The 15972-nt window shown below is 47.9% G+C and overlaps 1 protein-coding gene across 1 annotated transcript in view; it reads right to left on the bottom strand.

Moving 5' to 3' along the window:
* Ano10 (anoctamin 10) overlaps positions 1–15972 on the bottom strand; it is a 119664-nt gene that overhangs the window by 27218 nt on the left and 76474 nt on the right. The window contains exon 12 of the mRNA XM_075964076.1: positions 4071–4187. Coding sequence (XP_075820191.1) covers positions 4071–4187 — 117 coding nt within the window. The remainder of the gene's footprint in view (positions 1–4070; positions 4188–15972) is intronic.

Here is a 15972-nt window from a genome sequence, read left to right as displayed (position 1 = left end):
CGCCAACGCAAATGAGCCCCCTGCTTGCTCTCACCCTAAGGAGGCCTAGTTTGCCTGTGTGTTTAGGAATGACAATCACCCATTGCGAGGGATGGAGCTCTGCTTCTCCGAGGGCACTGAGCTCTCTAACCATGGTATCCAGGTCTCCAAGTCAGGGTCGCTGGCATGCTGGTTAAAAGGTCAATCCCAGGCCCAGTGTGAGCGGATCACCTGACAGGCATGGTGGCAGAAGCTGCTTAAGCTTGCTCATCTAGGCCCTCGGCTGTGCTTAGCTCTGGGATGGGAACTGGGGAGGAGGTGGGACAACAGGAGGGGCTTTAACATGTAGGTCCTGAGAGGCCGCCTTAGATTCAGGAAATCAGGCCCTTGGCCGACGCACACGTGTGTTTTTAAAGTTCTATGCCTAAAATGTACAGCCTTCTTTAGGAATAGATGGCTTAAACATTTTAACCACATTTTGCTCTTAAAATGGGAATTGGGTTGATGTAAACTAGAATAATATAATAGCCATCTGGGCGTAGCAGAACTTTTATTGTAAACTAACAATTTCTCTTTTTAAATTTTCTTTTATTTTATGGGTGTTTTTTCTGTATATATGTCTGTGTGAGGGTGCCTGATCCCCTGGTATTGAACACACAGACAGTTGTGAGCTGCCATGTAGGTGCTGGGAATTGAACCTGGGTCCTCTAAAAGAGCAGTCAATGCTCTAAACTGCTGAGCCATCTCTCCAGCCCTGACCACTAACTTGTAATCACTTCACAGGGGAAGTGAAGGGTAGCCCTGGAACTAGCTCTGTAGACCAGGCTGTCCTGGAACTCACAGAGATCCTCCTGCCTCTGCCTCCCGAGTGTTGGGATTAAAGGCATGAGCCACCATCACCCAGCTCATAGCTCCATTTTAAACCTGGGCCCAGAAACTGGCCTTGTGACCAGAAGCCTCTCTATTTGTGGCAAAGGGCAGAGCAGGGAGTTGAAGCCACACCTAGATACAAGGCAGACAGAGATAGTGGAATGCCAGGCTGATGGAGGCAGAAAACACGAGCTTTGGGAACGGCCCTTGCAGACTGCGGTGCTGAGGCGCGGGCAGGGTGCTCTGAACACGCAGGGCATCCTCTTCCCAGCACCAGGCTAAGTGGGAAAGGTGAAGAAAAGCTGACCTGTCCCTCGTTTGCGTCTGCACATTGGCTGACACCACATTTCCACAATACCGGATGCTTTTTCCTTTTTCTGTTTTCAAGTGTGTGTATGCGTGTGGGGGCACATATGTATATGTGCATGTCTGTGTGCATGTACACACACGTGTGTTTGTGCACGAGTGTGTGGGTGCATGCAGAGGTTCATGTCAGGAACCCCCTTCTACTTTATTCACAGAGGCCGAGTCTCTCAGTCAGGCCCAGATGCCTTATGGCTCACAGTGCTGGCCAGCTCTCTGGGGGCGGGGGTCCCTGTTGCTGCCTCCTGAGGCTGGGATTGCAGGTGTTTGCCACGAGGATTCAATAGATATGAACTCTGGGTCCCATGCTCTACCTACTGAGCCACCTCCTCAGACAAAATTTTCTGATTCCATGAGAGTTTAAAAACACTTTTCATGTAGATTATCCATATTGTTAGATAAGTTTCCGTATAAAGACTTTATATTCTAATTTTTCCTGTAAATGGGAAATTTTCAATATTTAAGAGTGTTTATTCTTATGAAAGAAAACATGATTTTATATAAAATTTACAATATGCCTCCTGACCTTTTCTTAAGACAGGATTTCACTGCTCTGTTGCCCTGGCCATTTTAGAACCTGTTCTATAGTCCAGGATGACCTAACACTCACAGACCCACCTAGCCACAATGTCCAGCTTCCTATTGCTTTTAATATTTACTTTATGGACACTGTCACTAAGACAAAAAGGCAACCCACTGACTGGGAGATGATCTTCACCAACCCCGCAACTGACAAAGGTCTGATCTCCAAAATATATAAAGAACTCAAGAAACTAGAACGCAAAAACCTAATCAACCCAATTATAAAATGGGGCACTGAGCTGAACAGAGAATTCTCAACAGAAGAAGTTCAAACGGCCAAAAGACACTTAAGGTCATGCTCAACTTCCTTAGCGATCAGGGAAATGCAAATCAACACAACTTTAAGATACCATCTTATACCTGTCAGAATGGCTAAAATAAAAAACACCAATGATAGCCTTTGCTGGAGAGGTTGTGGAGAAAGGGGTACACTCATCCATTGCTGGTGGGAATGCAAACTTGTGCAACCACTCTGGAAAGCAGTGTGGCGGTTTCTCAGGAAATTCGGGATCAACCTACCCCTGGACCCAGCAATACCACTCTTGGGAATATACCCAAGAGAGGCCCTATCATACAACAAAAGTATATGCTCAACTATGTTCATAGCAGCATTGTTTGTAATAGCCAGAACCTGGAAACAACCTAGATGCCCTTCAATGGAAGAATGGATGAAGAAAGTATGGAATATATACATATTAGAGTATTACTCAGCAGTAAAAAACAAGGACTTCTTGAATTTTGCATGCAAATGGATGGAAATAGAAAACACTATCCTGAGTGAGGTAAGCCAGACCCAAAAAGAGGAACATGGGATGTACTCACTCATATTTGGTTTCTAGCCATAAATAAAGGACATTGAGCTTATAATTCATGTTCCTAGAGAAGCTAAATAAGAAGGTGAATCCAAAGACAAACATATAGGCATCCTCCTGAATATTAACCTTCATCAGGCGATGAAAGGAGACAGAGACAGAGACCCACATTGGAGCACCAGACAGAAATCTCAAGGTCCAAATCAGGAGCAGAAGGAGAGGGAGCACGAGCAAGGAACTCAGGACCGCGAGGGATGCACCCACACACTGAGACAATGGGGATGTTCTATTGGGAACTCACCAAGGCCAGCTGGCCTGGGTCTGCAAAAGCATGGGATAAAACCGGACTAGCTGAACATAGCGGACAATGAGGACTACTGAGAACTCAAGAACAATGGCAGTGGGTTTTTGATACTACTGCACGTACTGGCTTTGGGGGAACCTAGGCAGTTTGGATGCTCACCTTACTAGACCTGGATGGAGGTGGGCGGTCTTTGGGCTTCCCACAGGTCAGGGAACCCTGATTGCTCTTCGGGCTGATGAGGGGGGGGGACTTGATCGGGGGAGGGGGAAGGAAATGGGAGGCGGTGGTGGGGAGGAGGCAGAAATCCTTAAATAAATAAATTAATTTAAAAAAATTCACCTTATGGGCTTTAAATATGCGAGCCTCTATGTCTGCAGCCACGATATGTCTGCCTCTCCCGGTATGTACCCGACCTAGTTTTCCAGCATGGAGCTCATCGCCACAGGGCTGCTCCACAAAGGGCACCAGGAGCGTGAACAAGGCCGAGCTGAAGGTGAAGACACCCCAGACCCATCTCTTTAGCAGGCCCAGGAACTGAGTCTTGTCACCTGCCATGGGACAAGGAGCCCAGCTGTCTGGGGACCAGACTCTCTTGTCTCCTGGGTTGAACTGACATGGGGGTCTCCATCTGCACACTGCCCTGAGAGTCCTCAATCTACCAGAGGATCAGCTTTTCACATGTCCACCTCCAGTTCTCCAGAGACTGTGTGGTCCAAGAGGTGCTGAGCCCAGGTTGGTCCCTGAGATGAGGTGAGGTCTCTCTCTCTCTCTCTCTCTCTCTCTCTCTCTCTCTCTCTCTCTCTCTCTCTCTCTCTCTCTCTCTAACAATCTTCAGGGCATTCTTTATGCCTCTGCCCACAGGTTTTTCAGTCTCCCTCGGTCTGCAAAATACTATTCAGGATCCTGTGTACTGGCTTCCCCTCCCTTGTGTTTCTATGAAGGGCGCAGTTAGAAACGGTGGGAGCCGCTCAGGCCTGGTTCTTAGACACCTGCTCTGCTCTCCTCTCCACTCATCCTTGCCTGCATTTCCTGCTGACACTGTAGGACCTGGGTGGGGCTGTCCCATCCTCTGTGGAGCCCACGTGTTTATTTCACTGGCAATTCAGTGAAGGAAAGCACAGAGAGACCTGACCCCTGCGACAGAAGAATCCCTGGCTTACCTGCTGCTTGAGGGCCTCCAAAGATTCGAATTCCAGCCTGGCCAGTTTCATCTGGATGTGCCGTGGTTTGTCAGGGATGGCAAAGGCAAGGATGAACTTCAGAGCCAAGAGGGCATGCTGCAAAGAGAAAGACCTCATGTTGACACCGTCACCAACCTGTGGCCATCCTAAAGTTCCTGGACCCTTTCGGTTAACTTTCAGGGACTCTTGAATTAATGGTTTCTGACATAAACGACCAACCAGGCCAGGAGCTGTACTAGCCCTCTCTGATGTGGTCAACCCAACAGTTACTAGCTTATTTTGATGTACTCTTTTAAAATAAGTTAATATAATATATTGATACCATGTGCGGCTCTTGGAGCTTACTTTACTTGTAGAAAAGTAAAGTTTATTGCAAAGTCTTGCACAGAATGTTTGACTTGTGCATTGCTGAGCAGTATGCTGGGTGCACAGCGTCCTCCTCAGTTTCCCAGCACCAGCAGTGTCTGTGGCCTGAGTCACAGTCAGTGCGAGCTGAATTCTCCACACCATTGCAGTGCCTGGTGTGGTTTCTCTCACATGATAATCGTCACACACTGATGGGCTGGTTGTCATCTTAACTGTCCTCTCCACACACAGCAGTGAGACGCTGACTACCGTGTGCCCCTTGTTCCCTTCTCCTCCAGCATCATTAGGAAGGAAGTGCCTAATAACATGAGATGGAGAGAGCACGGCCTCTATGAACACCACACGGGGCACGCACAGCCCCACCCAAAAGGCTTTCTATGAACCCAGCATTGCCTGGTGCCTTGTGAAGAGATCCAACACCCTCAGCTATCTGAACGACCTACAGAGAAAGAGTATGGTGACACCACTCGGTCTTAAAGGGAAGAGAGTTAGAAGGTGGTGAGGATGTCAGCAAGAGATGGACATTGAAGATGGGTACACTCACTGTTGACGGGAAAAAGACGGGGGGAGGAAATGAATGAGTCTTTCCTGGAAGATTTCAAAAAATGGAGGAGAAATAAGCAGTGGCTCCTGGGAGGAGGGGGCACAATTCTATATGACATCATTAAATGTGTTACATGTGGATGAGAAGGAACCTTCCGGTGTTTGTAACTGGAGTCGCACCCACCTCCTGGCCCATCCCATCTCTCTAAAATCTGCACCCTTGTTTGTGCACCTTGGAGTCCTGGTGGGAATCAGTTCAAAAATGGAAACAAAGTCCCCCTGAGCCTCATTTCCCTTGGGTGCAGAGCATTTGGAAGGGACATGGAGCCAGCTGCCATCTCCCCATCTTTAGACTTTGACGGCAGACATACATCACTTTTATAAAGGAGAAAGTTTACATAAGAAGGAAATGCTCTGCCAGGCTCCTTGCCTTACCTGATCAAGCCTCCCCATTTGCCCAGAAAACAACCTACAACTTGCAGGATCTGGGGCCCAGGAATGAAACAGCTCTGGAGTGGGTACCTGACTAGCTGCTGCTGAGTTGGCGCCTCTACCTCACTTCCGCCCTAATCTGCCAGGGGCTCCCTCCTGCATCAGCACCACAGACATTCTGACTTGCTTATCGGAGAGCTGACATGGAACAAGACACAGATTTGAATGGAGAGCTGGGTGGAAGGCACCTGTCCACGAAAGAAAGGTGGTCTTAGAGCCACGACTGGGATTATTCATCAGTGATATGCTTTGTTTTTAAGTTGGGTGCTTTGATGTTTTAGAGACAAGGTTTTATTACGCAACCATGTTGGCCTCAAACTCATGACTTGAGGGTTTTGAGCGTTGGACAGGTGAGCACCACGCCAGACGCCAGAGCATTTTCTTAAAAGTAAAACTCACAAAACTGTATCCTAAACAAAAGAAAAGAGAGAAGAAGTAGTGTGTGAAGGGGTCGAGTGGAAATTTTAAACCATTAAACAAAAAGCCGGTTCAACACAGCAGTTTGATTAAGCAGTGTTTACAGGGAAAAGCAAAGAGAGCAGGGCCACGGGAAATCAGCTCTGAGTTCAGCATCTCCAGGGCAAGGAGCAGGACCTCTGCTGACCACCAGCCAGCAGGTCGCCTCTGTTCACGGAGCCTCAAGCCAGGAGCACAAGGAAAGAAGTCTTTTATTTTGTGACAACTAGGAAGTCTGGGTAATCAAGGGCAGCAGCTGTATTTTTCTAGCAGCATGTGTCCAGCCCTTGGCTTCTGAAACAAAATGCAAATCAGAGTCGAATTCTTAGGATCCTGAGAAGGGAATTTGACTCCTACAGAGCTTGTGGTGTGCAGGAGCCTCAACCCAACCTAAGAAATTTCCTCAGAAAAATAAAAATCGTCTGATCATCAGAAAAACTACCAGACAAATGCTAATTTATAAAAAGTCATGGAAAGGAGCTTGAAAAACAACAATAAATGGGTTACTTTTTTCTTTACCCATTGGTAATGTTTTGTAGTTATTTTATCTTTTAATTCCATTAGATTTATTTTAATACGTATAAGTGTTTTGTCTGCATAAATGTATGTGTACCACATACAGGTCCTAGTGCCCCCAAAGGTCGGAAGAGGGCATCAGATGTCCTGACACTAAATTACGGATGGTGTGAGCCACCGTGTGGTGCTGAGAACTGAACCCAGGTCCTGCTAGAGCAGAACGTTCTCTCTGGTCCCTGGGTTTGCTTACATCTCCCCAGGAAAAGCTGCACATGGTTTGTCTTTGTTTCAGTGAGATAATGCATAGGAGCTCCTTCGGGGTTTACAAGGGGTTTGTACTCTCAAGGAAGCCCGTCCCGTGACTCCTGCATCCCCTTCCCCCCAGCATCTCCCTTCACTCCAGGACAGGACAGAGCCCAAGAAGGAGTGTGCAGGGAGGGGAGCAGGGCAGCCGCCTTTCATGTGAAGCACACACTGCATGTCTGCTGCTGTGTGGGATGCAGTAGTATCTGAGCTGTGTGGGATGCAGTGGTGTCTGCTGCTGTGTGGGATGCAGTGGTGTCTGAGCTGTGTGGGATGCAGTGGTGTCTGAGCTGTGTGGGATGCAGTGGTGTCTGAGCTGTGTAGGGATGCAGTGGTGTCTGAGCTGTGTAGGATGCAGTGGTGTCTGATGCTGTGTAGGATGCAGTGGGTGTCTGAGCTAAGCGTTTCCACAGGCTGCACAGTCAGGCATCGCAGTCCCTCATTCTCCCTGCATCTTCCTGAAGCTCTATGGGCGACACCCAGTGGACAGTGGCCAGTGATCACAGGAGAGCAAAGGCTCCTCCCACATGACACTGTAACCCAGGAGTCTTCTTTCCCTCATGTGTCTGCCATTCCTACATGGTATAACATACAGGTGTGGCCATTTTGTCAAATCTGCCCCCATGGCACTTCAGGTCAGTTTGGGCCTCTAGACTTTGGTGATAGTGGTTGGCCTGCCATTTATTTGTAGACGAGAACTACTCTCAGGATGAGTGTTTATGCCCTTCAGTAGCACCCCTAAAAACCAGAGCATGTCTGCTTATACATAAAGAGAAAGTGGGCCAGAGACACAGCTCACTGTGATTGTTCAACATGCACAAAACCCTGGATCTGATCCCAAGTGCTTCAAGAAAATGAGATGAAAAATCACATTCTCTAAGTTTCTGTGTAAGAGGGGTACATGTGTGAGCTTGTTTGTATGTGTGCATATATGTGCTTGTGTGTGCATGTGTGTGCACATGGGAAGGATAACCTCAGTGTCTTCCTCAGACTCTGTCCACCTTTTTTTTTTTTTGAGACTGTACAGGTCACTGGCCTGCAGCTCACCAAGCAGGCCGGGCTGGCTTAAAAGGGAGCCCCAAGGATCTGCCAATCTCCACCTCCCCACTGCTGGGGTAATTCCTACACACCTGGTTTTCCATGTGGGCTACAGGAATTGAACTCATCCTAACTGCAAGGCAAGCACCAAATTGACTGAACTGCCTCCTAAGCTCCACCTTTGAAAGTCTTCACTCTGGGCATCTGCACACACAAATGTCAATTTATTCATTTTTGTATTCCATACTGAGCAAGAAAAAACCCACAAGCATCACACTATCCTGCATCACACAGGAGGACGCATTCTAATGTCACATTATCCTGCATCACAGAGAAGGACGCGTTCACACTATCCTGCATCACACAGGAGGACGCGCTCACACTATCCTGCATCACACAGGAGGACGCGCTCTAATGTCACACTGTCCTGCATCACACAGGAGGACGCACTCACACTATCCTGCATCACACAGGAGGACGCATTGTAATGTCACATTATCCTGCATCACAGAGGAGGACGCGTTCACACTATCCTGCATCACACAGGAGGACGCACTCACACTATCCTGCATCACACAGGAGGATGCGCTCACACTATCCTGCATTACACAGGAGGACGCGCTCACTCTATCCTGCATCACACAGGAGGACGCGCTCTAATGTCTTCTGGGCACTGCTGCTCTCAGGCGAGTTCAAAGCATAGAGCTGCTAACTCATGACCCTGAGATGAGGAAAAGCCGAGAGGTTATGTTTACCATTTTAAAAACCACTTAAATGCCTGCTATATGCTACAGTAATTAATTTCTTTAAATAGAAATGGATGTGCATCCTTTGCCTGCTCCTCAAATAACCCAGTTGGCTCTCTCCCTGGCAACCTGGTGCTCAGCAGGTGCAGAAAAGCCACCAACACCTGCAGAGTCATTAGGAGAAGAGGAAAGGACACTATAAAAATAGACTCACAGATGCCGGGGTTATAATTAATGGCAATTTCTACCTCACTTCTGAATTCCATCTTATTAAAACATGAATATTTTAAAGCTCCAAAATTTTACAACACACAGAGGTTCACCTCAGAGAGGCTAAGGTCTGCTCACAGCCATAAGGAGGCGCACAGGCTGTGCTCATGCAGAAAGGGCAGACACTGTGGAGCATTAACATGGAAATGTGCAATCGAGAGAAGCAGCGAACCAGACATCTACACAGTCTTCCCTGCCTCCACAGAACTTAGACAAACGCAGGGATGATGGGGAAGAAGGGTGTGCACTATGTGTACTGGGTGGGTGCCCGCAGCGAGAGGGTGGGACCAATGGAGCAAGGGTAGAAGTGCCTGTGCCACGGATCAAGGAGCAGAACCAGCTGGGACAGCAACCTGAGGAGGTGGTCTAAGGGAGCGGTCCACACGGCATTCTTGGGAAGAGAAGGGTCCAGCTGTCTGTGAGTCTTGCTTACAGTCATTTATAACAAACCATGATGAGGCACGCAACAGAATGTCACCATTTTTAAGCTTGGCATGTGTTGGCACCATCATTATCTCTATTTGGGGATGGCATTTATTGGGAACTAGGGTAGGCCACCAACGGTGAAACTAGCTAACTAGACCCTGGTGTGGGTGTGGCTTTCATCACACTGAAGTAATTCAGGGAGAAAGGAGCCAGGTGGGTGGCTTAGTGGAGAAAATAATTGCTGTGTGGATATGAGGATCCAAGTTCAGGTCACAAACACCCCATGGTCCTGCATATCTGTGATTACAACATTCAAGGTGCAGGGCAGGATCTGGGGCTTGCTGACCAGCTGGTCTAGCTAGACCAGCGAGAGGCCCTGCCTCAAAGACCATGATGGAGAACGGAGGAGAAAGAGCTCATGATGTGGACTTCTGGCATGCATTCACACACACACACACACACACACACAGAGAGAGAGAGAGAGAGAGAGAGAGAGAGAGAGAGAGAGAGAGAGAGAGAAAGAGAGAGAGAGAGAGAGAGAGAGAGAGGTGAATGCACCTACAGACACACATGCACAAACACAGGCGGATGCACCCAGACACATAGGCGCACATACAGATGGATGTATCCATAGACACACACACATACAGAGGTGGATGCATACAGAGACACATGTGCATGTATGCACATGCAAATGTATCCACAAACATATATACAAACATATACCAACCCCACAAACCATCACCAACAAAACTCCATAGCTTAATGTCATATATAAATGGCATTCTGTCACTGTGTTTCCTTTCAAACCAGGAACAAGCAAGGGCATCTGCATTCCGCTAGAGGTGCTAGCCAGTGCGGCCAGGCAAGCAAGGAAAGAGGAGAGAAATGGCCTTTGCATACGACTAGACCGTGTCCATTAGACATTCCACCTCAGAGATCACATGACTGTCGCTGGCTGGCAGGGCCAGCACAGCTGTGAATTGCCAAGTCAACACAAAAATAAAATCTTTAGCCAAGCAATTAAAATTGAAAATTAATATGTACTCATCTATGGAAAGGACTGGTGAGTTTATTACCAGTACTGAAGAAAAAACTATAAAACCAAAGAAATGGCTGGTGGGCCAAGGTGCTACACAAGCCTGACCACCTGAGATGGAGCCCCAGACCTCGCTGAGGAAGGAGGGACTCCTCAAAGTTGTCCTCTGACCTCCACAGTCACAGCGCACACGCACAAAACCATAGCACGTTCCATCTATGACGCACTGCTGTGTGGCTAAGGGCCCTATGGAAAGAGGAACAATTTTCTTGGATTAAAAGATTTGGTATTGTTAAAATGTCAATCATCTTCTCCAAATGGAACTGTTGAATCCATGCAATCCTAAAAGTATTTTGGGGTGAAAGTAGGCATATTAACTCTAAGATTCACATGAAAATGCAGAGAATGTGGCCTAGAGAAACCGGAGAAAACAACAACGTGCAGGAGGGGTTACACCCTTTGATATGAAGACCAAAAGCCACAATAACTATAAGGCAAGGAAAAGACCAAAACAGAAGAATATGTTAGACAGTCCTAAAACTGGGTCTGGAGAGACTGCTCAGTGGATAGAGCACTGTCTGCTCTCCCTGAGGACCCAGGTTCAACTCCCCACACTGTGGCTAACGACAGCCTGTATCTTTAGTTCCAGGGCATCCAACACCTTCTTCTGTCCTCCACGGAGACATGTATCCACACAATATACAGACATATATGCAGGAAAACCACCCATATACATTTAAAAAAACTAGAAGAGAGAAAAAGAAAGCTCTAACACTAAGTACAAAGGGTCTTTTCAGCAAATGACAGAAATAACCAGATAAAACACAGGCCAACCCCTATCCCAGCTACAAGCAAAAGTGAACAGGAAATGGCTCATAATACAGTTCCTACAACTGTGGGCTACTGGAAGACAGTCTTCAGGACTGAGGGTATAAAGCAAGATGTAATCAAACAATAATCACACACAGAGGATGACAAATTAAGGTTTACTAACAATTAAAAACTTGTGTTCAAAACATAGCATCAAGTTCATGAGACGCCCAGCCACAGACTGGGGACATATGCACAATGTCTTCTTTGGCTCTGGTGATGCTGGAATGTTCTAGGTGTGTTTAGACTGTCTGGGGAGAGGAACCCCTAGAATCATGTTGAATGTTCTAGGTGTATTTAGACTGTCTGGGGACGTGGGGAACCCCTGGAGTGATGCTGGAATGTTCTAGGTGTGTCTGTGGCCATGGTTGTATACGATTATCAAGACCCACCAAGGCAAACACTTGAAGCAGATCCTCTTTATTCTATGTGAGTTATTAGCCCATAAAACTGGAGAAGCTCTCAGGGAACCAGAATGACACAGTGGAGCTCAACTGGTCTCATTCTAACTGCAATCATGGGAACTGTCAGATTGAGACGCGCACCAATCAGATTGCTGGGATAACCCGGGTCAGAGGCAGAGGAAATCCAGGGCTTGTCCATCCACACGATGTCATAGCCCATAACACAATGTCACAGCCCATCCACATGACGTCAAAGCCCATCCACATGATGTCATGACTCCAAGGAGAAATGGCGCACTTCCCTATCCCTCACAGCACCTGCGTTCTGCAGTGCAGGTCTCATCTGTGCACGAGGAGATGAAACACAAGCATGCTGGGCCACACCTCAGGCTCTGACTGTTCTTCCTTTCCACACAGCTGCTTTTCTCACAGCAGAGTTAACAACTTTCCTGTTCTGGCCGTCATGTGCACTGGTTTTCATGTTTGCAGACATCGTGTGTTGTTTTAAAGTAAACCTGCAGGGTGTGGTGCAGGCAGTTCTCAGGGATTCAGACAGTGATCAGTCTATCCCACAAGTTCGCCCAGTGATTCCACTACTGCTCTGGTCACCATCGTGTCCAGGGTGAGCTCCAGTGCTAGCCCATGGCCTCATGTCCCAGGGTGAGCTCCAGTGCTAGCCCATGGCCTCATGTCCCAGGGTGAGCTCCAGTGCTAGCCCATGGGCCACATGACCCAGGGTGAGCTTCAGTGCTAGCCCATGGGCCCCATGTCCCAGGGTGAGCTCCAGTGCTAGCCCATGGCCTCATGTTCTGGGGTGAGCTCCAGTGCTAGCCCATGGGCCATATGACCCAGGGTGAGCTCCAGTGCTAGCCCATGGCCTCATGTTCTGGGGTGAGCTCCAGTGCTAGCCCATGGGCCATATGACCCAGGGTGAGCTCCAGTGCTAGCCCATGGGCCATATGACCCAGGGTGAGCTCCAGTGCTAGCCCATGGGCCACATGTCCCAGGGTGAGCTCCAGTGCTAGCCCATGGGCCTCACGTCCCAGGGTGAGCTCCAGTGCTAGCCCATGGGCCCCATGTCCCAGGGTGAGCTCCAGTGCTAGCCCATGGCCTCATGTTCTGGGGTGAGCTCCAGTGCTAGCCCATGGCCTCATGTTCTGGGGTGAGCTCCAGTGCCAGTCCATGGGCCCATCTTTGCCCCAGATACTGGCCTGCTGCTAGTGAGCTCTGGAGGACTGGGGTTGCACTGGGGTGGGACAGGCTGTGTGGAGGAGCTGGGTAGCACCTGGCTGATAAAGAAGGAAGAAGATTCTAGAGTTCTGGGAGCTTGCACAGCTAAAAGCAGCTGGCAATATCTATGCCACAGCCTGAACTGTGCACTGACATGAAATTTCCTCCACCAAATCAATTAGCCCATTATGTTCCAATTCATTTCCCACAAGGTTTCTAGACGTGGGCACAGTGTAGACAAATTCTTTCAGAATGCTTGCTGCGGTCCACCGGCCGTCCCGCAGTGTGGTCCTGAGTGTCCGAGCTGCCACCTTGTCCTGGTCCTTCTGGACTTCCCCCGGATCCACCTACTCAGGGCTCTCAGCAGTTCAGCCGTTCTCAGAGCACTTCCAGATCCTCCCTCCAAACAGGCTCAGGAACCACGCAGTCTCGGGTTTGGGCACAGAAATGAGTGCCTGAAACCTGTTTTCTGTATTAGTTACTTTCCTGCTGCTGTGGTATAGGCCGTTTGAGAGAGGAAATGTTTACTTGGCTCATGCATTCAGGGGCTTAGCCATCATGGTGGGTCCTTCACAGTGAGCCAGCTCAAGTCACATCACAGCCAGTTCAGAAGCAGAGAGTGAAACAAACAGTGGCCAGGGGGCACACCCAGGAGCCTCAGTGATCCATGTCCTCCTGTGTGGACCACTTATAAAGGTCCTTCAGCCTTCCCCAGTTCCCACCACTTATAAAGGTCCTTCAGCCTTCCCCAGTTCCCACCACTTATAAAGGTCCTCCAGCATTCCCCAGTTCCCACCACTTATAAAGTTTCCACAGCCTTCCCCAGTTCCCACCACTTATAAAGTTTCCACAGCCTCCCCCAGTTCCCACCACTTATAAAGGCCCTTCAGCCTTCCCCAGTTCCCACCACTTATAAAGGTCCTCCAGCCTTCCCCAGTTCCCACCACTTATAAAGTTTCTACAGCCTTCCCCAGTTCCCACCACTTATAAAGTTTCCACAGCCTTCCCCAGTTCCCACCACTTATAAAGTTTCCACAGCCTTCCCCAGTTCCCACCACTTATAAAGTTTCCACAGCCTTTCCCAGTTCCCACCACTTACTAACTTCAGCCTTCCCCAGTTCCCACCACTTATAAAGTTTCCACAGCCTTTCCCAGTTCCCACCACTTACTAACTTCAGCCTTCCCCAGTTCCCACCACTAGCTGAGGAGCATGCATTCAAAACAGAAGCCTGTGGGCAACATTTCATAATCAATACACAGCAGGGTAAGTATTGCTAACCTTCACCCAGTGACAAGAGTATCCAAAAATCTTACAGGCATTCACAAGTCGGTTATTGTATTACTCTCTCTGTGTGCACATAAACTTATCTTAACCATAACCCAGGCTCTTTCCCAGATCAGACTAGAAAACTCCATGAAACCAAGAACCTGATGGCTAGCAGTCTAGAAGTATCCTTCCGCACAGAAGGGCAACAGCTATTGGTGGCTAACTTTGAGGGATGATTAACCGGAACAACATACTTCAAATTAAATCATAGTTAATAACTTTATCCACGATTACCAAAACTAGAAACCACCAGAAGAAAACCCTTGCAACAGGCGAAGGGATAAACAAACTTTATTACACTTTGCAATGGGATATTGCCTCAGTGAGAGGAGGAAATGAGTTACTAAGCCATGAAAAGTCACAGAAAGTCTTAAGTGGATGCTGATATACAAAAGGAGCAGTCTAAATGGTTCTAGAATTCTAGTTCCACGACACGTCAGGAACAGTAACAAGCACGGTGATGAGAAGGTACCTTGAGGGGGAGAAGGCAGCGCCAACCGTGACCCACAGAAGGCCGGAGAAGCTTTCGGGTGCTACCGTAATGGTGGAATGTGACACAGTGAATTTGTCAAAATCCAGGAAGTATATGGCATAAAAAAAACAAACTCCCTTGTCAACTGGAGCTCAGCTGGTAATAACGCGTCAACAGAGTCCGCCGGTGTGGAAGCAGACACCGCTTTCATAGGATGCAAGCAATGGAGCAGCTCTGAGCAGGGAATGAACACGGGGAGGCTCCACTTTTCTGTAAGTTTTTGCAAGAATAAGTTTGCTCTAAAAATGCAAGTTAATTAACTTATTCTGTGAGTCAAGTTTGAAGAATTTTAAGGCTACATCTCTAAACAGACGTACTCTGATTATACAATAATTTTCATTAAGTGATTTAGAAGAAGCACTAATGGCTTCTCTTATATCACACCACTGGGATGACCTGCGAGTACTCAGAAAAATGCATTTCCCCAGTTGGAAACCTATTTACAGAAACATCAGCCTCAGGTTTAACTAACAGCAAAAACGTACCCAATAAAAAGGCCGTTAGATATAAATACTTCCCCCACTTACTACCCCAAAATATTTGTGTGTGTATGTGTAAGTGCTGTCTGCATGTATGACTATAAGCCAGAAGAGGGTATTAGATCCCATTATAGATGGCTGTGAGCCACCATGTGAATGCTGGGAATTGAACTCAGAACCTCTGAAAGATCAGCCAGTGCTCTTAACCACTGAAGCCATCTCTCCAGCCCTAATATATTTTGAGGCAAGGATAAAGTTTCAAAAAAAATTAATATTCCATGTGTAGGACACAGAATATTGTTTCCCAATCTCAATTTTTCAGACTTGATCTGAAACCTCAAGACCCTTGCACTGCAAGGGACAGGTGGGCTGAGGCCTCCGAGGGGCACGAGGGCACAGTTCTCCTGCAATGGAGTTCTCTACATTTCCATGCTGACAAAACCCAGAGGCCTGAAGCTGGGCACAACACTCTGGCTGGTAAGGAGGAGCCTGCAGCAGCTGAGAGAACTGCAGTGCCCCTCACTGTACAGAAACTCAGGCCCTAAGGACACGCCTGTGACCGGCCCTGTGCTACCTTCCCAGGTCTACGTGTTGTCCCCTCTGTCTCCACTTCCTTTCCACACCCTAGAGCTTTAATCTGCCCATTTGTCTCATCTGTGATCTTTTACTCTGGACCAGTGTGTTCTTTCTACCCCATATCACGCATCACTCCCCAACTCTACTCATGGAGACACAGCAAGAATTGACATAGGGAAACAAACTCAAACTCTTCAAATATAAACACAGTCATTTCACTCAAGAAGACTAAAGATGACAAGTATTCAAATGCAGGCAAGTCCTATAA

This window comes from Microtus pennsylvanicus, chromosome 3 (genome assembly GCF_037038515.1).
Source record: "Microtus pennsylvanicus isolate mMicPen1 chromosome 3, mMicPen1.hap1, whole genome shotgun sequence".
NCBI lineage: Eukaryota > Metazoa > Chordata > Mammalia > Rodentia > Cricetidae > Microtus > Microtus pennsylvanicus.
The sequence above is the reverse complement of the archived record's forward strand: the minus strand, read 5'-3'. Positions and strand labels throughout refer to the sequence as shown.